Here is a 27,774-nt window from a genome sequence, read left to right as displayed (position 1 = left end):
TCAAATTTCATGAGGAGAATTGATTCAGGGGACGGTTTAATTTATTAATTAAATTAGCCTACTTAATTAATAAAAATGGCATTACCTCGTTCTTTCCGATGAACCGGTTGTGCTTCACTGATGCACGTGAAGTAATTGAACGGCAGAAATGAATTATTTTACTCGAGAAATATTGAATTGATGATAAATATAGAAATATCATCGAACAAAGTGCATATGAAAGTGATTTCCTGGTGTACGTAACGGAAGTATTTTTTCACTCCTACTCCTCTTGCAATTAAGTTGATATTAATTAATATCTCAACAAATTTCAAGATGAAAAGTTGCAAGAGAAATAAAGCATCAATTAACGTTTCGTTAAAACTTCATAATTGTTTTCGTGGCAATTGTTTCTCAGGAAGAACTTGGAACATAATGCAACTTCCGAAAGCACAAGGAAACACTCAGCCCCTCAGCATTCCACTTTTTCCCACGATATCACGGGTATCAGAAGTTTCACCAGGTAATCTACTTCGTTATGAATCCTGGGAGAGAACAAAGACCCTTCGACGATGAAAAAAAAAAATACTTCGGAAATTACACCATCTCCAGCATGAAAAGTATTTATTTCAAACTTTTGAAACTTTATACAAAGTGCTTATCCGACATCGTGAATTTGATTAAATCTTAAAAAATAATAATTAGACCTAGTGAGAAGAGAACATCATTATCGTTGAATGAATAAGATTCAATGAATCTGTCAGAGATCTACCGTTGGGAAATAATTCTGTGAATCATGGGATTGAAATAATTCAATATCTCTCCTTAAAAACCCCATAAAAAATGATTCGTTGTTCTCCCCCTGAAGGTACTCTGCCATAAACTAAGATCTAACTCATGATGTTTATGAAGTATTAGATATCTACAACTAGGGAACAATCCTCCGAGTTTATCCGAACTAATTTAGCATCTCCCGACATCGTGAGAATTAATTAATTATTCACTGATCTCCTCGATGTGCTCAACCTCCTCCTCCTCGCCGTCGACTTCCTCCTCCTCCTCGTCCTCGTCCTGGCCCACATGGCCGGCCTCCTGAAGGTACTCAGCCGTGAACTCATTTACCAAATCGGCAATAGGCATAACAGGAAGTGGTGGATGAGGTCCAGGATGTGTTTTCCTGTGACAGATTAATCCCGGCTTCTGGGTGAATGCCTTTCCACAAATATCACATACAAAGGGCCTCTTTCCCGTGTGAATGAGGACATGTTGCCTCAACTGAGATTGTCTAGCGAAGGGTTTCGCGCAAATTGGACAGGCATGAGGCTTGCTCCCAGTGTGCACAGCCATGTGCCTCTTGAAGGAGTCCTTCTTCGTGAAGGTCTTCCCACACTCCGCACAAACGATCTTCTCTCTCTTTTCGTGCTGTGTCACCATGTGCTGGTCGAGGTTCTCCTGTGTGACCATTCTTCTCTTACAGATTGGACACTCGTACTTGGGCTTGTAGTGAGCCCACTTCTGATGTACATACAGAGACCCCGTATTCTGGCACAGTTTGCCACAGACATCGCAGTTAATCGGCTTTTCCTTGTGATGAAATCTCACGTGATTTGTCAAATCTCCCTTGACCTTGAATTTCTTAGGACAGAATTTGCATTGATGCTCGTATTTGTCGGTGTGCTTCCTGATGAAGTGGGACTGAAGGGAGTGCTTCGACCTGCAGACAAAGCCACAGACAGCACAGGGAAACACCAAAGTTCCCTGACCCTTTCTCGGCCAGGTTTCGTGCTTCCTCTCAAGATGAGCAGCAAACAGACTCTTCTTCAGAGTTCTGTAGTCACATACTGCACAGATGAAGGCCCCATCTTCCTGGATACATACTTTTTTCTTGTGGGTCCAGGCGACGTGTTTCCTGAAGGCTATAGCAGACGCAAATGTCTCCCCACAGACTTTGCACTTGAGAATTGCTGAACTTGTGGGCAACACCTGTCTGTATTTCGTTTTCTTCGGTTGCGGTGCTTGAGGGGAGGAATTCGACTCCTGGGAGAGTGCCTCGACATCGTCCACCTGCTCCTCGTCTTCGTCCTCAGCGCCAACTCCCACGAATTCTATTGCCTCCAGTTCCTGCCTCTTCTCGTAATTTGGAACCTCCTGGGGTTGCTCCTCGTCTTCCTCAAGTCGGTCCTGCTCCTCGTGATCTGAGATGTCATGGTGGATATCCTCGTCTGCTGTCTGGTCACCCTCGAGCTCTGGGAGGATTGACTCTGATGATTTGGAGGCTCGAACGTCCTCCGCTAGCTTCTCCAACGTGATGACACTCCCCTCGATTTTTACCTGATATAAATCCCCCTGTTCGGTTTTTCCAGAGTCTGCTATTCCGTTTATGAGGATAGGTTTCACGTCGTCGGGGGAGTCCTCAGGGTCTTGCTCCTCGGGAGAGGATAACTGATAGTCGTAGAAGCTCTCGTCGTTCTCCAGAGCTTCTTCCTCTGATTCTAGGACCTCTAGCTTTAGTTTTGTGGGACTGAGAGACTCATCTTCGGGGTCGTCAAGGCTGGGTATTTCCTCTGGGTCTAGGGGTTCCTCGTTCTCTGGAACGAAGGCGTAGTAGGGCTTTCCATCGAACTCCAGGATCTGCCATTTTCGCATCACGACTGAAGCGCGATCGAAGATGAATAGGCCGTGGTTGTCGTCCTGATCGCGGCATTTTACTGGTGATCTGGAAAACAGGAAGGATTCAGTTAGTTTATTCGTGCATTTTGGAATGAGGAATAGAAATCGATGTGCATCTGTGGGGTTACGGCCAATTGAAGAGTTAGAGAAGGATTTTTATAGTTCATTCATAGGAAAAAGAAAATTTATTTCGGTAGAAAATTCATTTATTCCTAGAAAATTAGTCGTTCAATATTTCACATTATTTTATTGGTTGATTTTGCTTCATCGCCAGCATTATTTCTCTTCAAGTGAGCTCTCAAGTTTCCTCGATCCTAAATGTACTCACTTTGAGAGTTAAAATCATACAGACAATCAAAATCATCATTATCATCAAGACATACAGTTGATCTATCAATTTTTCTTCATCGCTTTGACAATGTGATCAATCTGAATATGAGGCAGGGGAGGTAAATCACCCTGGTGCTTCTTCCTGTGCCCAATAAGGCCAGACTTTTGGGCAAAATTTCTCCCACAAACATCACAGACGTAAAGTTTCTCTCCAGTGTGCAGGAGAAGATGTTGATTGAGTCCAGAGTGCCTGCCGAAGGTCTTTTTGCAAACCTTGCAGGCGTAAGGTTTCTCACCAGTATGAGTCCTCATGTGTTTTCTCAGATCAAACACTGAGGCAAATGTTTTCCCACACTCTTCACACATCTTTCGCTCCTTCTGCTCGTGCTGATACTTGAGGTGATGGGCCAAATTTTCCTCGGTCGTCAGACACTTTCCACACCTGTCACATGTAAATTTTCCCTTGTAATGGGAATACTTCTGGTGGAGGTAGAGAGAGTGCTTGTCCCTGCAGGATTTACCGCACACATCGCAGACAACTGGATCCTCACTGTGACTTCTCTTCAAGTGAGTCGTCAAGTCGCCCTTGATCTTGAATTTTTTTTCACACTTGTCACACTTGAATTCATAAACTTCCGTGTGCTTTCGAATGTAATGAGCATTGAAGGTCTCCTTTTTTGCACAAATCAAGCCACACATATTGCAGCTGAACTTCCTCGTACCCTCTATGGGCGTTCCTGGATTTTTATCTGGAAAATCGTCGTCTCTGTGATTCTCCAGGAGGTGCGTCGACATGATCAGTGTGTCGTTACACTTGAAGTCACAGATTTTACAGGACTCAAGGTCTGGGGGAAGTTGAGGATCTGGAGTTGATATTTTTGACTGAAATTTTTTACGAGCCATCGCCAACGACTTCACCACGATCTTTGGAGGCTTCGTTGGCGATCTTTTCCTCTTCTTCAGTGGCACATTTTTTCCGTCTATTTTTCTTCGGTTCCTAGAACACAGAAATTGTCGCGTAATTAGGTTGAACCGAAAGACAATCAAAATTCACAATAATTGTACAAAAGACTTGTTCACCTTTGCACGTAGAAATATTGAATCATCGTCGTATCTCACTTGACCCACATTCATTAAAAAAAAGAATGAAATGGGGTAATGAAAGGAATGCGAATAAATGGAAGATTGCAGTAATTTTATTGCATCAACATACAAATAATCTTAATCATTCAGAACATGATTGATAATGTCATCAATGAAGAGCCTGGGTAACGGTCGATGTGCCCCAGGATATGACTTTCTGTGGCTGATAAGCCCTGGCTTCTGTGTGCAAACCTTTCCACAGATATCACAGACGTACAGTCTCACTCCCGTGTGAATCAACAGGTGTGCCTTCAACGCTGTTCTCCTCGCAAACCCTTATTACAAACATGACAAGGATACGGGTTGTCTCCAGTGTGAAGCTCCATATGGATTTTAAGTCGGCTGTTCCTGGAGAAAGCCTTTCCAGACAACATTCTCCCTCTTCATGTACTCTCGGAGCATGTCACCGTAGAGTACCCTCGCAATTAGGGCGAAGGGAATTATTATGGAGACAGAGCGCCGACTGTTGTTTACAACAGAATCAATAATTTTGTGAATCCAAGTTTGATAACAAAATTAACAGGGATAATTGGAAGATTATGGCAATTCTATTGGCCCAGGATATTCATAATCTCAGTTATTGAGGACACCATTCAATATGTGGTCAATGGGAACTCTGGGTAATGGTGGATGTGTCCCAGGATGTGACTTTCTGTGGCTGATAAGCCCTGGCTTTTGTGTGAAAGCCTTTCCACAGATATCACAGACGTATGGTCTCACTCCTGTGTGAATCAACAGGTGTTGCTTCAACGCTGTTCTCCTGGCAAAAGCCTTATTACAAACATGACAAGTGTACGGTCTGTCCCCAGTGTGAATTCTCATGTGGACCTTAAGTCTACTATTTCTTGAAAAAGACTTTCCACACTCCTCGCAGACGACGTTCTCCATCTTCTCGTGTTGTCGTAGTATGTGCTCGTCGAGATTCTCCTGACTTACCATTCGTCGTTTGCAGATTGGACACTCGTATTTGGCCTTGTAATGTGCAAATTTTTGGTGAACGTAGAGAGAATTACTGTTGAGACAGGTTTTACCGCAGACATCGCAGATCACCGGCTGCTCTTTGTGATTGAATCGTACGTGATTTGTCAGGTCCCCTTTCACTTTGAATTTTTTACCACATGTTTCGCACGAAAATTTGTAGTCGTCGGTGTGTTTTCTAGTTATGTGCACCTTCAGTTCGTATTTACTTTTGTTTTTGTAATCACATTGACTGCAGGAGAAGAGTTCAGGCTCCTTTTCCTTCGGGTCCTTGTGCTTCTTCCATAAGTGAGAGTAGAGGGAGGCCTTCTTCGTGGTTTTGAAGGGGCACTCGCCACAGCAGAAGACTTCTGGTTGAACCCCCAGGTTGTGTTTTCGTTTGTGCGCGTAGAGGGTGTTTCGTTTGGAACACGAGTAGCTGCACATGTCGCATTTCAGGGGCGAGGGGGTGGGCTTCTTGGGACGGAGAGTGATCCTGTAGACCTCTATGCTGGGTTTCGAGGGGTGTGAAGGGACCTCCGGGAGAGTCTCGAGCTCCTCGAGGAGCTCCTCCTCCAGGGCTTCTTCCTCTATTACTTCGGGGGCTTCTTGCTTGAAGGATGATGGGAATTGAGCTTTTGGAATTTTTTTCTTAGGAACTTTGGGTGATATTCTTGATGGTTTCTCGGGGGTTCTCAGTCTCGTAGGTTTTTTCATCGTTAAGGGGTCTCTCTGGAGTTTTTTGTTCGTAGCTATTACGTGGAATATTCTGTGGCGCCTCATCATTCTCTGAAGAGGAAATTCAATCCGGCATTTCCGGCAGAAGTAGACGCCTGGGGGCTGCAATCTATAACAGAAATTGGTTTAATAATTCATTAGTTAATAGTGAAAAAACATCAAATCGCAGTTCAGTAATTCATTGGAAAAATTAATCGTAATTATGGCTAATTTCATTCGGGATAAAGCTTCTCGCGTGGAGATTATCAGGATTAATTACCTACTGTAGTGTTTAATTACACGGACACTTTAATTTCACTATCATTTCCTCTAAAAAATCCCAGGGAATTGTCGAGACATTGCCTCATATTTCAATGTAATCCTAAAATATAATAGAAACTGCTTACAACATATGTTCTTCTATCGCAACATATGGAAATGTCACTGTTCAATCATTTCGTCGATTTTTTGTTTATCACTTGTAGAATATCCAGAAGCATGGACAGGTTGAATATTTTCTTTAGATTGTTCTGAGATTATCCTTGTGTGTTCCCTAAAAAGAGAGAAAGTAAGAGATTTTAATTGGAAGGCTTGATTATTGCAAAACCGTTGACACTTATTCCAGGATCAGATGACAATTTCAACCTTGAAAAATCGGGGATTCAAGCAAATTAACGTCAATATTGGTAGTAACTTTCAATAAACAAATGGAACAATCAAGTTTCTATATTTATTCAGTAGAAAAGAACAACAATTTTATTTCAGAACGTACGGAGTCACCGAAACACTGAATAAATCTTGAAAAATAATAATAATTACGTTGTCTCTCGTGAAAGGCTCATTCTCCTCATCAACTTATCACAGTCACTATTAAATCATTAAAAATCACTTAACACGCGAAACCATTGACGGATCTATCCTAAATTAACGAAATGAGGTGATCAGTTCATGTTAATGATCCTGCAATGACTCAAACACTGTAGTTGAAGAATTTATTTATTAATATATCTGATATTTTCATTAAAATTTCAATAGTCTCACACTCGTCCACGTTAGTCATTTTTATTCACAATAGCCCCCCTCATATTTCCGAGGAGTCTCGAGATTCTCACAGGTGGCAGAGGAGGATGTGTACCAGGATGCTTCCTCCTGTGAAGCATCATTGGCGTTCGTTGAGTGAAACTTTTTCCACAGACATCGCAAATGTACGGTCTCTCTCCTACATGAGTCAATAGATGAATTTTCTGGGAGCTCAGACAGCTGAAGCTCTTGTTGCAAATTGTACAGAGATACAGTTTGTCATTGTTATGAGTCTTCAGGTGTTTTGTCAGTCCATACTTGCTGTTGAACCTCATGCCACAGTGCTCACAGACGAAGGTCATCCAGTGGAGTTCAGTATGACTGTCCAAATTCTTCTGACTCTTGAACTGCTTCTTGCAGATACTGCACTCAAACTCTTTGACTCTTGTCTTGTGTTTGTAGTGCTTGTGAAAGTAGAGTGAACTCTTGCTGGCGTAGGATTTTCCACAGATGTCGCAGATGGAGGAGTCAACATCGTGATCCTTCATGTGAGTAGTGTAATCCCCCTGGATTTTGAACATTTTTCCACAGACTTTACACGTGAAGCTCCAGTCCTCAGTGTGCTTCCTGATGAAATGAATCTTCAGATAGGACTTTGATTTTGCACAGAAGCCACACTCCTCACACTTGAAAAGCTCCTCAGGCTCCTGATGGATATCCATGTGCCTTATCAGGTACTTGGGGGTCTTGAAGGATTTATTGCACACCGTACACTTGTGAGGACGTGAATCACTGTGTTTGAACATGTGATTCAGCAGTCTACTGTGTCTGTCGAAGCTCGCTGGACATAATTCACACTCGTAGGATTTAACTGACACATTTTCACCTGGAATTATTTCACGAGCTGGTAACCTTGCCGGCTTTGGAGATCTTGGGAGACGTATGACGCTTGTTTTAACAATATTCTTGACTCTCTTAGCCCTCTTCGGTTTGGTTTTTGGTGACTGCTGAATTATTCTGGTCGCGAGAGGCTCGTTATCGTGGATTAAACAATCATCCTGGCATCTGCAATGAAATTAGAGCTTTGTCAGGTGGTTTATAAAGATCACAGTGACAGTTACACCAACGTCCAATCTACTGATACATCTCAAGCCGTCGAGGATTGACAAGTAAACGATAAATTCCACAATTCCCATCAAAGTCTTCATCTCATTCTTGTTTCGTTAGAGAAAAATAATTAATGAACCACACCTTGTGAATCTCGTCAAATGTCATCCAATTTATTAACTCCAATAACACTTATAACGTATCAAGATATTCCTTTGCAAGATGTGCAATCCTGGTAACTTCATCGAATGGAGGAAGTGGTCCCTCGTGTCTCTCCCTGTGTCTCTTCAAACTCGTTCTCTGGCTAAAATTTTCCGAGCACACGTCACACTTGTACGGCTTTATGCCAGCATGAACCAGAACATGTTGATAATAATTAGTAATTGAATAGAAAACTTTTTTGCATATTTCGCAAGTTGTTCCTGATCTGTGCTCCCTATCACGGTGATTGATAAGGGCACGATGACCAGGAAAAACAAGTCCACACTCTTTGCACTCAAGATTTCTTCCGTCCTTGTGTTTTTTCCTGTGAGTATCGTATCTCGCCTTTGATCTGAATCTCTGTCCACAGAGATCACAATTCTCGTCAATGATATCGGCATTTTTCTTTTTGTGTGCATCCTCGTGAGTCTTCAAGTCTTTGACAATTTTATGGCAAAATCTGCACTCCTGGAGCATGTGAGCACGACTCATGTGGGCAAGTAAATCAGCTTTCAGTTGAAAAGATTTATCACAATCGTCGCAAGTGAATTTTGCCTCGATCTTGCTGTGTGCCCTGACGATGTGGAGATTGAGGCCGTCTTTTCTTTTATATTTTTTCTTGCATTGGGGACAAGGGAATACCAGGGGATGTTTATGGGTCGCCATGTGCTGATCCAGCGCTGTTTGAGTGAAGAAACATGTATCACAGTGCTTGCACTTGTAGGCGGATTTGTGGGCTGTTGATGTGTGCTTGACGACAGCAGCACGATCAACAAATTTACGATGACAGATGTGACATTCGACTGTTGCCTTCATTATTTGGTCACGAGTGCAGAGTGGATCTTTTGTTGGTAACATCAGGGGGATGTTTCGGGCTATTTCTTTGTCACCCAGGATCAGGGAGGTTGTCTTCTCGCCTGATGGCTTGCATACCACAACCACTCGGTACTCAGCAGGAGAGGAATGAGCTATTGTGTCCAACATTACGTGTCTGAAACAGAATATTCGGTGGTTAGGAGGACCTCAGTGATTTCAGGGGGTTTTATCTGCTACTGGAGGATTGAAGAGTTAGTTTGGGGGTTGGGGGGTTTGACTCGGGGAAGAACTTTCGAAACAACTTTGAACGAAACCTGATGAATTTTTTCTACCTTTGGTAAAAACAAATGCTGAAAATTAAGACGATAATTAATCCTGGTTTTAGTGGCTTTTAGTATTTAGAGAAGGCTTTACTTACTACTTTTTTTTGGGTCTGGATGAGAGCTGGGAGTTGCTGTAACTTGAGCTGGGGGAGTCAGTGAATTTATCTGGTGATCAAATATATAAAATTTGTTTATTTGGAGTATTTTGTATGAATACATTGTTATGCGATGGCGTTGACCGTCAACTCATTATCAATGTTGAGGAGTGAACAGATGATACTGTGACTGATAGCATTGATATTTCATGAATAATGTAATGAAAATCATAAACATTAAAGACACTTATCTCTTCATTCCCCAACAGTTGAAACAACTAGAACAGAACAGAGATGAACGATCAACAATTTCAATAAAAATTGTCTCAACAGTCTTGAGAATAATTCAACACTATCACTTCCACAAATAATCGTTCCAACAAACATTTAAATAATTGCGTGCACTGAATTACGGAAATCAATTCCGTTTTAATTTTACACTTTAAACGCAAGTACTCTTCTGATGAGCAGTGAGATTTCCCTGACAAGAGAATCCCCTGTGGCAGATTTGACAGACATATGGACGTTCCCCAGTGTGTCCCCTCCTGTGTATCGTCAGAGTGCTCCTCTGGGAGAAGGCCTTGGGGCATTGATCACACTTGTAGGGTTTCTCCCCTGTGTGCACCCTTCTGTGCATCCTGAGATTCTCCGAATCAGTGAAACCCTTTCCACAAATATCACACACATAGGGTTTCTCTCCAGTGTGAATTCTCCTGTGTTTCTTCAGGTGTTCAGCTGAGCTGAGGCTCTTCCCACAGAAGTCACAGAGATACAGCTTCGTCGGGTTGTGGCTCTCCTTGTGCCTGAAGAGGGATCTCTTCGTTGCTAGGACTCTTCCACATATATCACAGGCAGTGCTGGTGACTTTATTCGCCTTTATCTCAGGATGATTTCTCCTGCAGTGGGCGGAGAGCTGTCGCTTGAGGTAGAAGGCACTTCCACAGACCTGACAAAGGAACGGTTTGTCACCCGAATGAATGTTATAGTGCTCCTGCAGGTCAATGGCTTTACGGAATCTTTTGTCACACTCATGACACTTGAACGGAAGATCAGCCTTGTCTGTATGTCGAGACATGTGGATGCTCAATGCAGCCAGTACTGTTGTCTCATAATCACACTCTTTGCACATGTAACTGGGGAAAAAATGAGTCTTCTCGTGTCTCGTGACGTCCCTGTAGAGTCTGAACTTTTTGTCACAGTGTTTGCAAGACAAATCTCCAGTTGTGTGCCTCAAAAGGTGCTTCTGGAAGTTGCTCTTGTGGCGAAATGTCTTTTTGCATGTGTCACACTCCAATTCAACATCGCTTTTCTCCTTTCTCGGGGTCTGTGACTTTGATTTCTTCATCGTGTGCTTCTTCATGTGCTTTCGAAGAGTCATGGCAGTGCGAAATACTCGTCCGCAGGTGTCGCATGTATTTTTACGTTTGGGCTTGTGCTCCAGATTGTGGGTCTCCAGGAGATTTTGGGAGGGAAAAAAAACACCACATGGCTGACAGTGATACGCCAGAGGCATGTCCTCTTGGCATTGAAACTCCTCAGTCTTTATGGGGTCTCCTGGATGATTATTGCTGGGAGGGGTCGAGGGACGTCCCTCGGGTGAATCACACGATGGAGCTAGGTTCACCTGCAGGTATCTGAAAGTAAAATTACAGGGTTAGGAGTTTAGACGAGTCTCTTCACGATTTTGATAGGTTTGAGACTTAGTGGACTTAAGTTCCTGGGACTTTGCCTGGAAAAATACAGGATTGCGTTAATGGTCTTCTCGAGGATGTTTAAAAAATGGGTTAATTATCTTGCTTTGCCCTTAGAAATCATGGTATTTATTCTAAAAAATACAAATTATCAGATTTCACTTCACTCTCCGCCGAAATTCATGCCTTCAGGTATGAAAATATAGTCTAATTAGTTCGATAACATTTTTATAAAAATATATTCATTTTATGCAGTACAAAATTCATCGCTTCAATCTCCATGAGCTACGGCACTGTTGTGTACTCTACCGTGCGCATTCAACAGAGCTTTTGACACAAAACTCTTTTCACATATGACACACTGATAGGGTCGTTGTCCAGTGTGATATCGTTTGTGAATGACGAGGGTCGAATGCTGGGTAAAACACTTTCCACAATTATCACAGGTGTAGGGTTTCTCCCCAGTGTGTGTTCTCTTGTGAACGATGAGGGTTGTCTTCTTATGAAAGGCTTTCCCACAAACATCGCAGACGAGTGATTTTTCACCCCCGTGGAGTCTCAGATGATCCTGGAGAGATCCTCGCGAGGACACTGACTTCCCGCAGAGATGGCAATCGTATTTGTTCTCCCCGGTGTGTGATTTAACGTGAACCACTAGTGAATTTTTATATGCAAATATTTTTCCACAAAATTCACACTGATGCCTGATGGGCTTGAAGTTGGGATCGTGAATCTTGAGGTGGCGTGCTAGTGTGTGATTATTTGGAAATGATTTTTCACACGAGTGACACACGTGCTCCTTTGCTCCATGCTTTATGTTCATGTGTCCGTGCAATTCAGCGTTGGTGAAAAAACCCTTTCCACACTGTTCACAGTGGCACATGTACTTGTCAAAGTGACGTCTTTGATGTGTCGCAAGTTGTGATGTTTGCGTGAATGCACGACCACACACATCACACACGAAATTGCGCTCTCGTGTGTGAATTCTGCGATGAACAGCCAGGGTGTTTGTACGTTTGAAGGACTTGTTGCAGATATCACAGTGATAGGGACGTGCATCGCTGTGGGCAACTTGATGTCCATCTAACAGGTTTTTCGTTTTGAAGTTTTTGTCGCAGATTCTGCAGATGTATGTGCTCGATGGTGGGGGTGGGGTGGTGGTCTTTGGCGGAGAGAGCAACTGGGGGGAGACTTGTCTGGAAAAAAAAAATGAAAGGCCCTGGTGAAAATTATTGCTGTAGGGAATTCCAAGTTTATGAAGTAAAATGGACCTAAATGATCCATTCAATCGATTGAGTAATTTTTAAACCTGAAAAACAGCCTTTGAAATGAAAAAAAAATTGATTCCTCGCCAATCACGAGCTATTGATGATTAATGGTCCATTTTACGTCTTGGTAGATTTTTTTTTCATTCTATTTTCTTTCTAATGTGCCAGGGGACCAACTCACGTCATACGTACCTTCCTCTTCGATCAACCAACCTCTTCAACTCTCACAAATCGGTGAAATTATCGCATTCAATTCAACAAATTCGGTGTAGATTTCAATGTACATATTTATTAATACCAAGTAAAAAATACACACTGAATATTTACAGACATTTAACCAGCACTAGTGTAATCCTCATGGTAATGTTAAATAATTGGTGAATATCACCAACGAATCGACCACAATATCACCAGAAAGCTTATAATGTAATTCCCCTAAATCCTTTCATTATGCAACTTCACGTGTGAATTTAAACTCCCCTGCTGCGAGAACCTCTTCTGACATACACGACACTCGTACGGTTTCTCACCAGTGTGTGTCCTCAGGTGAACCATCAAGTACTTCTTAACACTGAAAGCTCTTCCACAAATCTCACAAACATGAGGTTTTTCTCCTGTATGAATTCTCATATGAATTCTGAGATAAGTTTTACTGGAGACTGACTTTCCACAGGTGTCACAGGTGTACTGATTGTCCCCGGTGTGTATCCTCATGTGGACCTTGAGTGCAGCCTTCCAATGGCTCTCGAAATCACAAACATTGCATTTGTGCTTTTCCCTTTGAATCCAGTGGGATTTAACGTGAGTACTGAGATAAGCTGCACTGGCATAAGCACTGTTACAAATTTTACAGATAAATGGCTTTTCCCCAGTGTGAGTTAACACGTGCCTCTCCAGGGTTTGATTCGTGTAGAAACCTTTGTGGCATATACCACAGAATGTCGTGTACTCCTGATTGTGCCTCTTCTTGTGCAGACGCAGGTCATAACCTGAGACCTTTGATATTCCGCAAATGTCGCAGGTGAATCTCTTGTTGTGTTGTTTCGTGTGGACCTTCAGGAATTCTTCAGTCTTGAAGGCTTTTCCACAGAGCTGACAGGGGAAGGGCCTGTCGTTCTGGTGAGCCTTGATCATGTGCTTCTGGAGCTTCTCGTCATCCGGAAAGTGACGGCCGCATTGAGGGCAAGCACCTCCCGAGGATGCGTCATGAGTTTTCATGTGCCTAGAGTACTGCTGCCTTTTTCGAAATTTTTTGGAGCAGCTCGGGCACTCGTACGTTATTATTCGGGGTCTCGGGGAAGGCTCCAGGGGCCTCGGTGGTGCTTGGGACTCAGAGGAGCCTGGATCAAGGACGCAGGCTTCGGTCAAGTCTATATCCTCGTTATTTTGAATAATTTCGTAAAGCTCAGTGTCTTCGGCGTCTGTTTCTATCGTGTACAACTGGTATTCTACGTTTAATGACTCGGGTTGAGAGTATATTAGGTCCTCCTCTCGTAGGCATCTGGAAATGATAAATTTCGTGAATTATAGGGGAAATCTGGGGACCTTGTTGTATTCAATTTTCGAGTTATTACCTAGTGTTGTGGGATTATGGGATTTTTGTCTCTTCGGTTATTTCTGGAACTCAGTGATCGGGAGAGAATGGAATTTAAACGTTTGAACAGTATAACGCATTTATTTTTCATTCGGCACATGTAATTGTTAGTAAAATGGCAATTAGAATGCCTTCTGTCGGAGGTTATTCTTCCATTAAATTAAATTGTCACACTACATAATCGTCGTTTGTCAGGTCTTTCAGATTAAACTTCTTGTCACGTATTTTCCAATTAAAATCTCGTGTTCGTGTGACTTACCAGACATTTTTAGTGGATAAGGTTCTCACACATTTCCAGAAATTCACAGATTTCCACTTTTTCTGTCGTGTGCCTTGTAAATTTGCCACCGAACTCAGAAATAAATATTTCACACGTGAAATAACTCATTAACTCAACAATAAGTAATATAGTTCAATCCCAATTGAAAACAGAACACTTTTATTTTGCATTGAAACAAGTAATTATAATCAAAATAACATTCCAAAGCTTGTCATTCATGCTTCTGATTGTTCTTTCGTTGATGAATCTTCATATGAACAGTCACTGATTCCCGTTGTGTGAACCTCTTGTTACACACTTTACACTCAAAAGGCTTTTCCCCTGTGTGAGTTCTCCTGTGGGCCAATAGATACGCTTTGGAGTTAAAGGTTTTCCCACAAAATTCGCACATTTCATTTTTCTCCCCTGTGTGAGTTCTAATGTGTACCGGCATGTAGCTCCTGGTTATCAATTTGCCACAAAATTTACACGGCTTCTTGTTCTCTCCGGTGTGCGTTCGCATATGTCTTCTATAATATAGACTGCGATTTGTCGAGTAATCGCAAATACTACACGTGATTTTCGCATCGACATGAGGTGGTTTGTGAATAGCCATGTGCCTACCGAGATAAACTTTATTCCCAAAGGCCTTTTTACAAATTTCACACTGAAATGGCTTCTCATCAGAGTGCTTAGACTTGTGGTACTCCATGGTGGTCTTTATGTAGAAACCTTTATTGCAAATTGGGCAAAAACAGGTGTAATCTTTGTTATGCCTGCGCACGTGTAGCTCTAGATAATATTTGGAGGGCAGTTTTTTCTTACATATGTCGCATGTCAATGATGATGTGTGTCTTGCCAGGTGACGCTTAGGGCACACACTTTTTTTTAATGTTTTATCGGAGATTGTACATCTGTTATCTTCACGATTATCGGGCGATGGGGTGTGAGGTCTTGGTTTGCGAATTTTTACGAGTTTTGGAAGTGGTAGCTCGGGCTTTGGAAGCCTTGGTTGGACCCTTAAAATCGCTTGCTGGGGCTTTGGAATCCCTTGAGGATTTTTAATATCTGGTTGAGGTACTGGTAGCTCGGGCTTTGGAAGCCTTGGTTGGACCCTTAAAATCGCTTGCTGGGGCTTTGGAATCCCTTGGGGATTTTTAATATCTGGTTGAGGTACTGGTAGCTCGGGCTTTGGAAGCCTTGGTTGGACCCTTAAAATCGCTTGCTGGGGCTTTGGAATCCCTTGAGGATTTTTAATATCTGGTTGACGTACTGGTAGCTCGGGCTTTGGAAGCCTTGGTTGGACCCTTAAAATCGCTTGCTGGGGCTTTGGAATCCCTTGGGGATTTTTAATATCTGATTGAGGTACTTCAATCGGTTGTTGGGACTGGTTGAGCTTTTGCTGAGATTGCCGAAAGAGCACGTGGGGATTCAGAATCAACAGCTGAAAATATTGAGTCTGTGACTGGGGGTTTTGTGTCAATGGCTGGAGCTTTGGAATCGGCAGTTGGGATTTTGGTACCTCAGCAGCTACTTTCATTACTTTTAATTCACGATTACTGTCTTCTGAGTGTGATACTTTCTGGTCTTTTATTCGGGATCTGAAATTTAAAAAATTTTCTCTGTTTTCATTGTTGAAACTCTTTGTTGTTCGTATTTTTGATTACTCGGTTTTGGTTTTGGTTCGTCTCTTGTCAGTTCGAGAGGTTGAGTGGATTGGGATAATGATATTAGAGATAGATTTATTGAAAAGTATATAATGTATTTTATTCAAAATTACTTTACATAGAAATCTGATGAAGTTTCGTAGCTCGTCTGAGAATTCCTGAAGGTGGGAGATTGAAAAGGCCCTTGGGACGGGAGTACATCAGTTCAGAGTAGATGTGCAGGATTTACTGAATAATCAACTCTCGAATTTCAGCATTAATTCTGGCGTTTTTATTCTCCACCTTCATAAGCTCTCAAGCATTAAAATAATTAACAGAATAGAATCATCACAATTCTTTTGAGAAATTCATTACAGTTGTTACTCTGGTCAATATCATTCAGTATTAATTATTTTTAAGATGCTTTGACACTGACACAGCATTTTCAGGACAAAATGACTGTTTCAACACGATTAAATCCCTTTATTTATCAACTTATTCAACGCTTTGCCCGCAAATATAATTGATACAGTGAGAGAAAAAAGTTTTATCATCGGTTAAAAAATAAAATGTAGTGTTGATCATTTGACGACTGTCCTGGGAGTAAAATTTATGTTGTAAATATAGATTTAGTTGTTACAAAAAATTCATTTTTCGCTATGTAATAATTCTACACGAGTAGAGACATTTTTTTTCATTTTCGTTGTTCAATCATCACTGAAAATGAATTAATGCCTAAATGAAATAGTGATGATGATCTTGTGACGTAGAAACTAAATCGATCTTGATGTAAAGTCTTCTCCTTATTTTCATATGGATCTTCCAGGTTCGAGACCTTCGAATTCCGAGTAATTTCTTTTATTGTCAATTTATAATTTTTTTGGTCGCTACAAAAATTGGCGGAACATTCTTCCGCTTTGCCCTCAATGAAATTATGGAAATTTTTATTTTCAGCAATAAAGAGTAAAAAAAATTGTATATTCCATGACCCCAGGGATATTCATAAAAAACTGTCCAATGATCATTTTGTCGAGGAAATGCAGTGTCTGTGAAAAATTATTCAAAATTCTCTCATCTCAACTCATTGATAAAAAAAATTCATGAAAGTTATTGGTGCATCATCTCTTATCATTAATCTGAAAAACTATCCTAGACAATTGCACTTATGCGATTAGAGTTGCCTTCGCAGTAACACGAAAACGTATTCGATACAGAAGTATGCGATCAATCTCCTCCATGGAATGTTCCCTCACCCAATGGATGAGGTTTCATGTATGAACTGCTCTACAAATTTCCTAAATAAACGAATAAATTCGAGATAAAATGCACCCAGGCGCAAATGCCTAAATCACGATTGAATGTTTTAGCTAATTAAGTTCATCTGCTCATTCTTACGCATTATCGTAATCACGTTTAACTAAGGCACAGTTTTATTCTCCATCATTATTATCGATATTTTTTATTTACACACACTGACTACGTTTAACATTCAATTATTCTAGTAGGCAGGCATTCTTGTGCACGAGATGATTTTATTATTCAACAGAATATAAATGAATATAAATGAGAAAAATACTGAAGCTGCTCTAGATTTAATCAAACTACTATCGGTCTTGATGAGAAAATATTTGTCAGTTGAGGGGAATGAATCGACAGGAGCCTTTTTTTGTTTATTTTGACTTGAAAAAAAGAAAATAAAAAATTTATTTTCTGTTTAAATTTGAGAACGTTTTCGTCAGATGACGCTGAAAATATAAAATGCATTTCCCTCGATCGTAGAACAATCGGATCACAATAATACGGGAAATTCCTCCCAGAAAAATAGTTTTTAAAGAAAGTTCCAAACACTTTTAAAAAATATAATGCATAAATGTCCCGGATATAAAAAAAATGAATTCGTGAAAAAAATTCTTTGTCGGGCTGAATTTCCCTTCAACAGCTCAAAAACGACGGACGGTATCTCCCAAGCAAGCACCTGTGCGCACTTTGTCGTAAAAATAAATAAAACTCTCCACCCCCGTGAATGCTCACGTGCGTACATCAATCAGTCACATCCAAACACCTCCTAACCAGGAAGTAAAACCGCGACATTTTCAAGGACAGTCGTGTGCGCCTGTTCCTGCAATTCATCCACAATTTCTTCCGACTGAAGTTCCTCAAGGGTGAGATGATCATTGGGCGTCTCCTGGAGATGTTGAAAGCCGTCCTGCAGGTGTTCCTCCTTCAGCAGCTGTTCCTGCTGTGCCCTGGCATTCTGTTTGGCATGAGTCTTCAGATGACTATTAAGCATGGTCTTCGAGGCAAATGACTTCTGACAGAAGGTGCAGGGATAGGGTCGATCCCCAGTGTGTCCCCTCAGATGAACCACAAGAGTAGTTCTCTGGGTGAATCTCTTCTCGCAGTGTGTGCACTGATGTGGTCGTTCGCCAGTGTGCGTACGCCTGTGAACACTCAGGTAATTCTGAGATATGAAGCCCTTACCACAGAGATCACAGACATGAGGCTTCTCCCCCGTGTGCTTTCTCACGTGAACAGTCAGATAAGTTTTGCTGGACACAGCCTTTCCACATATGTGACAGACATACTCATTTTGTGGTCCACCACCTCCATGAGTTCTCATGTGAACAAGAAGCACCTGCTTTCTGGAGAAACGTTTGTTGCACAGTTCGCACAGATGTTTCTTCTGGGGTGGTACATAGTCAGGTTGATGGAGCTTGGCATGAAGCCTCAAGCCCTGACGATACCTGAAGGTGGCATTGCATATTTCACACTGGAATGGCTTCTCCCTGGAGTGAATTAACTGGTGCTCGAGATAAATATTTCTAGCATAAAATCCAGCTCCACATATTTCACAGCAATACTTGTACTCCTGATTGTGCCTTCTCATGTGATTAATGACATTCTGCTTGTGGACAGAGCTATATCCACACATTTCGCACGTATGAATTTTCTCAGATGTCTGTGAATGCATCTGTTGCTGGTGTTTACGCAGCATTCCTGTTGTCGTAAAACTCCTGCCGCAGTGCTCACACACGTAGACTATTTTTTCATCCTCGATGTCGTTGTCAATCAGCTCCTGATTGTCGTCTGTCTGGGATTGAAGGGACTCGTGAGTTTTTATGTGCAATGCCAATTCATTTTCATTCATGAAACCGTCTCCACACAGGGCACATTGGACTATTTGACTCGGTAATATATCCTCTAGGCTTTCGTCATTTTTCACTTGGAGTGTTTCACTCAGTACTAGTTCAGTATCTCCATCCACTAATACCTTCATTTCACCGACGTTGCAGTCATCCTGCGATAGCATCGCAAGTTTTGATACATAATATCTGGAAATAAGAGACAATAGGGGATCAATACAATTTGTCTGAATTTTTTCCCATTGATTAATTTGTTTTAATTCTAACTCCTCTTTATTTGAACGATTTCTCTCATTTTTTTTTTTCTTTCAATGGACATCGGTTTTTTCGAGCTGACTATTGTGGTAACTCGAGGCAGGATTTTTTAATAATTCTACGAATAATTATTTCAATACGTGTGGATTATGGGGAAAGTTGGCTGAAGTCATTGACCGTTTTCTCGTGCTATCCAAGTTCGTCTAGTTTTGTACAGTTGTGACTACGTAAAGCCACGAGGGGAAAATCGATTCCACAAGGAGGTTGAAAATACAACACACGCAGGCGCGCACTCTCTTTCACAGGTAAAATAGGTGGATAAAAAGAATAAAATAATACTCAGGGGAACGGTAACATCTGTCCTGTGACGCGAATCATGATCGATAGGGGGAGGGGCAATTTAATAATTATATCTGTCCTGTATTCAGTTCCCCTCAATTTGCCCTGAAATTAAGTTCAAACAGAAGGAGTTATCGTCTTATAGTCCAGAAATAACGAGAAAAAAAAAATTGGCTGAAATTAAAAATTTTCCTGAAAATTCGAGAACTCGACGTTCTCTCCCCAATTTGTACAATCAATCGACGTCATTTTGTTGTGATAAATAGTCCAGGGGATCCTGAAAATTGTGGTCTCTTACCTTCGTCAGCATTGGCAGAACACAACTGAAAAGCAAAATGCCTGAAGAAATGAAAATGAATGAGTTTTTTTCCAACTTTTTTTTTTCGTTACTTTATTGAGCTTTTTCTTCTGTCAATTATTTAATGAGCAAGAGAGAATTGAGAACGAGCCGATAAGTTACGTTCACGATAAATTTACATCAAATATCAACATTAATTATAATTGAATACGTTATACACCGAGTTTCATAAAATTGCAGTAAAATTATCACATTATTATGAATAAGTTATTTTATTGCGGCTACTGCCAATTTTGGCAACTCGATTATTGAGCTCCTAGTATTTCTAATTATATATTCATTGAGATTCTTCCAACAATCTTTGTTAACATCCAGCACAGATCGATATTTTCACAAAAATTACATATTTGTTGATTAATGAATAACGAGAACATATTTTTCATTACATTATTAATGACTAACTCGGAATTTCAATTACTGCAATAGTGCATCGATGATTTATCGTATTCGAAACTTTACCATTTTTTTATTAACTGATACTTTAATTCAGCGAATAGTGGATGCTGTTGACGGGCAATATTTTCACTAACCTGTTGATATAATTGTGACACCGTATGCTTTAACGAGGACAATAATTCAAGTAATAAAAATTGAAGACATTATCATGATGGCAGAAGAAATTAACAACCAATTTTATTCTCTGTTTTAATAAACATTAATAGCATAATGAAAAATGAATTCGTGTTCTTGTTGATTTGAAAAGTAATCAGAGTTTAATTTTATTCATTAACCATTAATATGATAATTGAAACTGAGTAGTGAAAATCGTTTGTCCGAGGATTTTTGACATCAAATTGGATTAAAATAAATGTAGCGAATGTCCCAAGTAAAATTAAAGCAATCGTTCTTATTGAACATTGAGATAATAATGAATTTATGAAGGCATATTTTCTCAAAAGTTATTAAAAAACTCAGTAATTTACTACAGACCTCACCACTTTCGCCAGATATCCACCTCCAATCTATATTTAACAATTATCACAGCGATCACGTGACATTGACTCCACCAAAAAAACAAATCATCGAAATCGTGAATCTGAAACTAAAGATTTTACTCTGCGAAAAATTCCTTCCATTTTTTATTTCTTTGCTGATTATTTCCCCACGTCGCTTCCTTGTCAATTAATTAATTAGACCATATTATCACTCGGCCAATAATATTCCGGTTTCTCAAAGTGCCCACGAATTTACGTAGTAAAATATCCCCCAAAATTTCCATCCGAAAATTTCTGATAATTTAAGAAAAAAACAAATCATCGAATTCGAGTAGTTTGAAAATGAAATCCGAAATTTTTCGCTAGTTCCATCATCACATTGAACCTCTCCTCAACCCCCTCAATGTTTCTTCATATGATTGAGCATAATAGTACGTGTAACAAATCCCTTTCCGCACAGTGTGCAGGTATAAGGTCGTTCCCCCGTGTGATAGCGTCGATGTACAGTGAGTGTTGACGCTTGTGTGAATGATTTACCACACATTGCACACAGATAGGGCCTCTCCCCAGTATGAATTCGCTGATGTACAACGTAGTACTTACGATGTGTGAAACCTTTTCCACAAACATCACAAACCAATGGCCTAGACCTGTGAACAGCCTTGTGACTGGTAAGAGACTCAATAGTGAGGAATTGCTTGGTGCAGGAGTCACAGGGATAGGAAACAGGTGGATCAAGAGGTTTGTCCATCTGTGTACCAGCAATTGATGGTTGAACTGAGTTAATTGACCCAACGGTGGCATTCACCGGTTTATGGGTTTTGGCGTGATGATTGTAAAGAGTTCTTGTTTCAAATCTCATTGGACAACGTGGACACACGTAAGGCTTGTCCTGACTATTAGTGTGCATCTTCTTGTGACGATCGAGTAATGTTCTGTATCTAAATGTCGCTTGACACTTGTCACAACGAAATGGCTGATCATTCTGATCATTCTGCATCATCTGGACATTGTTCACAAGAACGTTGTTCTGCTGTATCTGTTGGGGATTTGTGTGGGTAACCTCGTGCATTCGAAGGTGACTGAGACAGGGAAATACACGTCCACAGTATGTGCACGTGTATTTCATCTGATTGGGCTCTTGTTTGGGAATAACCTGGTGGCACATTCTTATGTGATAATTGAGCTTTGGAACACTACGAAAATCCAGGCCACAGTTTGGACACTGATGTGTCTCAACGTGTATCTCCAGGTGATCTAGGGTCGGCTGCTCGAGGGAGATAAGGGAGGCTGAGTGTGGATGGTATGAGGAGGATGTAGGGACGATGTGTTGGATCGTTGGGGACAGCATGCTGGGGTAACTGTTGTATATTCCTGGCTGGATCAAGCTGCAATAACCAGCGAATGAACCGTCACCAGTTTCGGGGGATGGGGAGAGGATCTGACGTAGCATGCCTGATAATCCACCGAATGACTCGCCTTCCCTGTAATTCGATAAAATACCTGTGGACACTGGCTTGTCTGCGGGGTACACTGATTGAAAAATATTGACTTGTGGGGAATTTTTTCTTTTTGTTGATATCAACTTCAGGAGTTAAGTTTTGAGAGACTTCAGTTGGAAACACATCAAGAAATTCGAAATTTCACAGAACATTCTTGACAATTAGTGACATATTCGTGGAGATTAGAACCTTTTTCCTGCCTTCAATGAGTGTTTAATTTTTTACTAATGATTTTCCTTTGATTTGAAGGCTCGACAATAGGTTTTAACTTAAATTTTCTGATCTTTATTAATTTTCTCGGGATAGTTGGAGCAGAATTTTGAAATTTTAGACAAAATTTTTCAACAGTGTACGAGAACCGAGTTTTGTGAGTTTCTGGGGAGATCATTCACTTGGATACACCAGCTTGACGATTCAGTGACAGGCGGTGTTTTTTTCTTTGTTATAGGTCTTTTTGTGATGTCTTGTGGTCGTGCTAGGTGCTATGCATTGCTCATGACCGTCGTCTGTTAATATCACGCGGATTCAATAAAAAATATCAATAGTTGATTATTCATGGGTTGAAGTAAGAGTTTTGAATTTAATAATCAGTTTCTCACCTTTTTTAATTAAACCGAAGTCTCCTGGGTGTCTGGTGCAGTTGGGTCTTCGAGAACCTCCTTCTCCATTCACTTTCTTAATTAATACCAATTTTAAAGCTGCACTATTAGAAAAAAATGGAAAATTCATGGATAGTTGAGCCATTTTCAGGCGTAATATTGAAGGGCATTTATGGTAGGAAAATTACAAATTTTCTGTAATTCTTCAATTAATTGCCGATGAAAATCGTCGAAATTTCAGTGTAAAAATCCGCGATAAAAATTTCCAAACGCTTGGAACAATTCAGTCAGCAATATTCACCGTCGGAAATGGAAACCAAAAAAATTGCAAACAGCAATTCTTCGAATTCCGTCAAATTACTGGCGCGTAAAAGAGCATGCCGAGTAATTATCGTAAAAACGTGGAGACAAAAGCGCAAAATGCGGCGATTAACGTTGGGAAAATGTTCCTCAGCGTTCGCAGAGTAAAATTCTCCTTCTCTCCACGAAGGAGAAGGATTTGCCGAGGCATAAACAGCGAGGCAGCAGCAGCAGCAGCACGTGAGCCTAAATAGACCGCAAACGATTGAGTCAAGGTTCGTGCGCTGCGCTTGAAAACCGGTTTGCCAAAATAAAATACAAAGAACGTACCCTTTACGAGCCCCGTCTCACTTGGCACTCGAAGGACATGGGCGTATCGTAAATTCAATTTCAAGAATAATTCGCAAAAAACGTAAATCAAAAAAACCCACAGTAAAAAAAAATCAAATAATGCGCAGGCGCACTGATGGGAATAGACAATCAAAATTGGAAAATATTCTTAATTGAAATGTTTAATATTGTTTTTTAAGAAAATAAAATACTCGCCTTTGTTTTTCTATCAAAGATAATCGGCATCCTCTTCGTGTTCCTGGTGGATTACTATTGAATATCGTGATATTTTCGTATTCTGATGATCCTAAAGTCCTTTTGTAACACTCGACTCCACCGTGATCATTTTCTTCTCGATTCATCGTCAATGATCACGATTTCTTAACGCTAATCTCAAGTTATTATTGTCTTGACAAAGGGTTGTGTCCTTGACTATTATCATTGAATAGTCAGTTATATTTTGAGGCAATTTATTATGTCAGTGGATGGAGGTCAGTGATTCCTTGGCCAACCGAATGAACCGTACGGGTGTTTAAAAAAAAAAACATTGGTTTCTGAACGAAATTCTTCACGACCTATCGATCGTCAGTGGTATTGTCCGACCAACTCTGGCCGGGTGCGGCATTAGTGCCTTCACGTAAGCGTGGGAATATTATATCGACACATGAAACATTTCAGTGAACAGAAAAATTTGATTCACATATTTGGCAATGAAAAAATTCGGAATTGTGAGAAATTTTTATCTCACATTTTGTGATATGAAAATTTTTCTGCTCACCAGACATTAAATATAAACCAACAAACGTCCAAATGACTGTTATATTGAATGAATACACCTTCTGACTGATTGTTTGCAGAACAATGATTGTATGTAAAAGGCTCGTAAATTTGTCGTCGAACTTTGTCATTTATCATAGATTTTAGTTTCGTTTCGAAACAATGAGAAGGATGATTGTTGATTTGAACGTTTTCAGGCACATGCCACTGTTCTTGATACACATATAATATTTATGGTCTACCCAGCAATTTGCATATTTTAGAAATACGAGGGAGAGTTGAGTTCTTTTTTTCCATTCGTAGTGGTTGGCAAGTTGTGGAGGCATTGAATGACAGGCAAATTGCTGGAGAACTGGGGGCCAAAGATGTTTGTGGGGTGTGTGAACACTTACCTTTCCGTATTCCACGTCGACAGAAGTGGAAATCTTCAAATTGAGGGCAGATATAAAGGGGGAGAGGTGAGCAAAATGGGTGAGGGAGGTGGGATAAACAAAACCGCGTGAAAGATTCCTTGTTATGAAAAATATGAAATTTCCTGGACCATTGGCTCGTAATTGTAAAGCAGGGGATTTTTTTAGTTACTTGCGAGGTCTATGAAAGCACAATTTTTGAGCGATAGAAAGAGAAAATTTCCTCAACTTACTTTAGCCATAAATCACGAATTTCTAATGACATTTCTTAAAATTTTCTCAATGTCCTAGGAAATATTCATGACAATTCCATGAGTCCAGGTTTATAAATTCAATCGAGTTGAGAAAGGAAACGGTGTAATGTTAAATTGTTTGTGATCACCACAACAGCATCTTTGGCCCTGAATTTTAATTTTTATAAAATCAAGTGTGAAACTCACCCAGACTTGGGATCGCCTTCTGATGGGGCCATGACCATTTCAGGCATATCAGTGATTTTCTGTTGCTGAACACCAGACGGACCAGCCTCTTCGCAGGGTATCGATACGTTGACGAACGATGGCTCGACATTTCTACCAGACTCTGGTGTTTCTTCTTTAACATTGATTCCTAGAATCGTTTTTAACCATTTGAGTATCTCAATTAAATGAATATTCAATTGTCCAATGATGCTATTCATCAATAATCATGAATTAATGAGAACTACGTTATGGTTCCGGAATTCATTTTTCCAATGGAAAAAAAAAAATTTGAGTCAATTTACCTCCATCATTATCACACTCGTCTTCCGAATTCTCCTCGTCCTCGCTCTCCTCCTCATCATCCTCATTATTTCCACTCTTTCTTCCCCTAGATGATTGTGAACTTGTACCAGCAACAACTTGAATATTATTTCCACTTGATGCCATAGGTACTGAGGTGATTTGTTGCTGGTCTGTGGACATGATCATTGGCATTGTCAGTCCCATTTGGTCCATCATATTCATGTTCATGTTATTTTGATGCTCCTCGGTCTGCATCACTGAGCTATCCAGTCTGTTCTCTACAGTCTCTTGCTTCATCAGTTCCTGTGGGTATTCCATTAATTCCACAATTTTTATTCATCCATTCGATCTAATTATCCTAATTTGATTGATAATGTTTACTCACTGAATTCATTACACTTGAAACGTAACCCTGTTTGTCCTCTCCATCTTCCCCTAACCATTGTAGTAACTGTTTTTCAGCATTAGCTGTTGTATTCCAAAAGTCGTAAAGTAATTCTACTTTGTACACACAGTCGTCGCATATCTTCTTCGGCAACTTGTCATCCCTTCCTACCTGTAATATCGAAACAATGGGTCATTGTTGTCTATTTGTTGGTTGTTATCAAAAATATCCTAGGGGGAGGGAAGAGGATGATCAAATATTATAAATATCTTTACAATAAAAGGAATGAAACCTTTTATCTATTAAATCTTGGGTGGTGAAAGGTCTAGAGAGATGAAAAATAGAGGAAAGTTTAGCAACATCTAATGAGTTTATCTGCTAAGATTAATAACTGTCAGGACAATGGAAGAGTGGTTGTATTATTCATCAATAATTCCAAGAAATGGTACAATTTTTTCTTATTTAATTCAGTACTTGATTCTTTATTTTCATTCGTATTCGCTTTTTCGAAATTTGAAACAAAAACTTTCATTAAACTTTTGTCACAAATGTCCAAAAGTTTTTCGGCGACTAGAAAGTTGAGGGATGGAATCGATCGGAAAGAATTTGCACAGATCATTAGTATGTGAATAATTGACTCAAACAAATTTTATTATTATTGCAATATCTCAACAGCAATTCAAAGATAGACATTTTTTGATGGGAAAAAATTATTTTTCATGCCTTTCGTTACAATAAAAAAGATTTCAAACACGCAATTAATGTTGCAAAAAAAAATATCAACATCACATCAGAGTAATTGAATAATACTATTAAAAAAATACTATTTTCTAATTTCTAACATCAGTTTTTGTCGATTGACATTATATTTAGATGGATTTTTAGTATGTATAATATTATTTGAGCCTTATTTCAGATGTTTTAATATTTATCATCATCACGTGTTGCAGCCAAATGACGGGATTGTTTTTTTTTGGGTTACAGATAATCTTGAAGCCTATTCACCGGAAATTTCAACGCCCACTGATGTGAAGTGTGCAAAGAACTGTCCAAACAATTAAATTCTTTCACGAGAAGATGAGGTTTGAAAAAAGTAATTATACAACCACTACTCTATAAAAAGTTTATTGCCGAATATCTTTAAAGTAAGCAAACGAAAAACGCCGGGCTCTTTGTAAATATCGAAAAAGCTTATTTTTTAACAAAATAAAAATAATTTAATATTTTGTGTTTAATAAATTGATTAAAAAAGAATTTTAAATAATACAAAATCAGGAAGTACCTGCAGTACCAAAAAAGCGTCCATTTAAATATTTTAAGAGCCGGAAAAAAAAAAAACTCCATAACAATTAAGATTTCTCTGAATAAATAAACTAGACAAATGGTTAAAAATCCGTGACGAATTTTCCCATAAAAAATATTCATGTCCAGGAACGACTGGCATGTGGAAACAAATGAGAAATAAAAGCGCGGCAAAAAATGTTCATTTGGCGTCTCCAATGAGACCGGAAATGCTAAAAAAAAATTCTCTGGAAATTCTAAAAAAATTTCATTCCATCTTTTTTGCCATTCGCAAATTTATATTTTCAAAATTTCCCTCAGTTTTAGGTGCCCGCGTGAGCCTCACGAATACCCAACGGCACAACAACAGTATCAAGATGGCCGCCGGTGAGAAATGGCGAGTTATGGCGTAGTTTGGCTTACCTTGACCGGTAGACAGGCAGCAATTTTCAGAAAAATCTGTCGCACATCGCCCTCACCCTCGAATATTGGCACGGATACACGATCCTTAACGAGACACAAACGGCACAACTCCATACAATCGTAGGATGACATTTTTTATCGATATTTAACGCCAGTT

The 27,774-nt window shown here is 40.0% G+C and overlaps 1 protein-coding gene across 5 annotated transcripts; it reads right to left on the bottom strand.

Annotated features, from left to right (window-relative positions):
- Positions 1–586: 586 nt before the first annotated feature.
- Positions 587–27,750, bottom strand: LOC135170054 (zinc finger protein ZFP2-like). Of its 5 annotated transcripts, none has more exons than XM_064135556.1 (5): positions 27,618–27,750; positions 25,914–26,084; positions 25,528–25,831; positions 25,205–25,373; positions 587–2,695 (listed from the first exon to the last, which is right to left on the bottom strand). In XM_064135556.1, the coding sequence occupies exons 1-5, from the start codon at positions 27,747–27,749 to the stop codon at positions 976–978; spliced, it is 2,496 nt and encodes an 831-aa protein (XP_063991626.1). In that variant the 5' UTR covers position 27,750; the 3' UTR covers positions 587–975. The 5 variants fall into 5 exon arrangements, with proteins under 5 accessions (XP_063991626.1, XP_063991629.1, XP_063991630.1 ...); XM_064135559.1 differs by lacking the exon at positions 587–2,695 and adding an exon at positions 4,236–5,926; XM_064135560.1 differs by lacking the exon at positions 587–2,695 and adding an exon at positions 9,436–10,992.
- Positions 27,751–27,774: the final 24 nt, after the last annotated feature.

The sequence above is a fragment of the Diachasmimorpha longicaudata genome, chromosome 16 (genome assembly GCF_034640455.1).
Source record: "Diachasmimorpha longicaudata isolate KC_UGA_2023 chromosome 16, iyDiaLong2, whole genome shotgun sequence".
Lineage (NCBI taxonomy): Eukaryota > Metazoa > Arthropoda > Insecta > Hymenoptera > Braconidae > Diachasmimorpha > Diachasmimorpha longicaudata.
This window is presented reverse-complemented; position numbering and strand designations above follow the sequence as displayed.

Coding starts and splice junctions, on each gene's coding strand:
- LOC135170054 (XM_064135556.1), bottom strand. CDS start 27,749: ATGTCATCCTACGATTGTATGGAGTTGTGCCGTTTGTGTCTCGTTAAG. Junction 26,085..27,617: donor CTGCCTGTCTACCGGTCAAG/GTAAGCCAAACT, acceptor TCGATATTACAG/GTAGGAAGGGATGACAAGTT. Junction 25,832..25,913: donor TTTCAAGTGTAATGAATTCA/GTGAGTAAACAT, acceptor GAATACCCACAG/GAACTGATGAAGCAAGAGAC.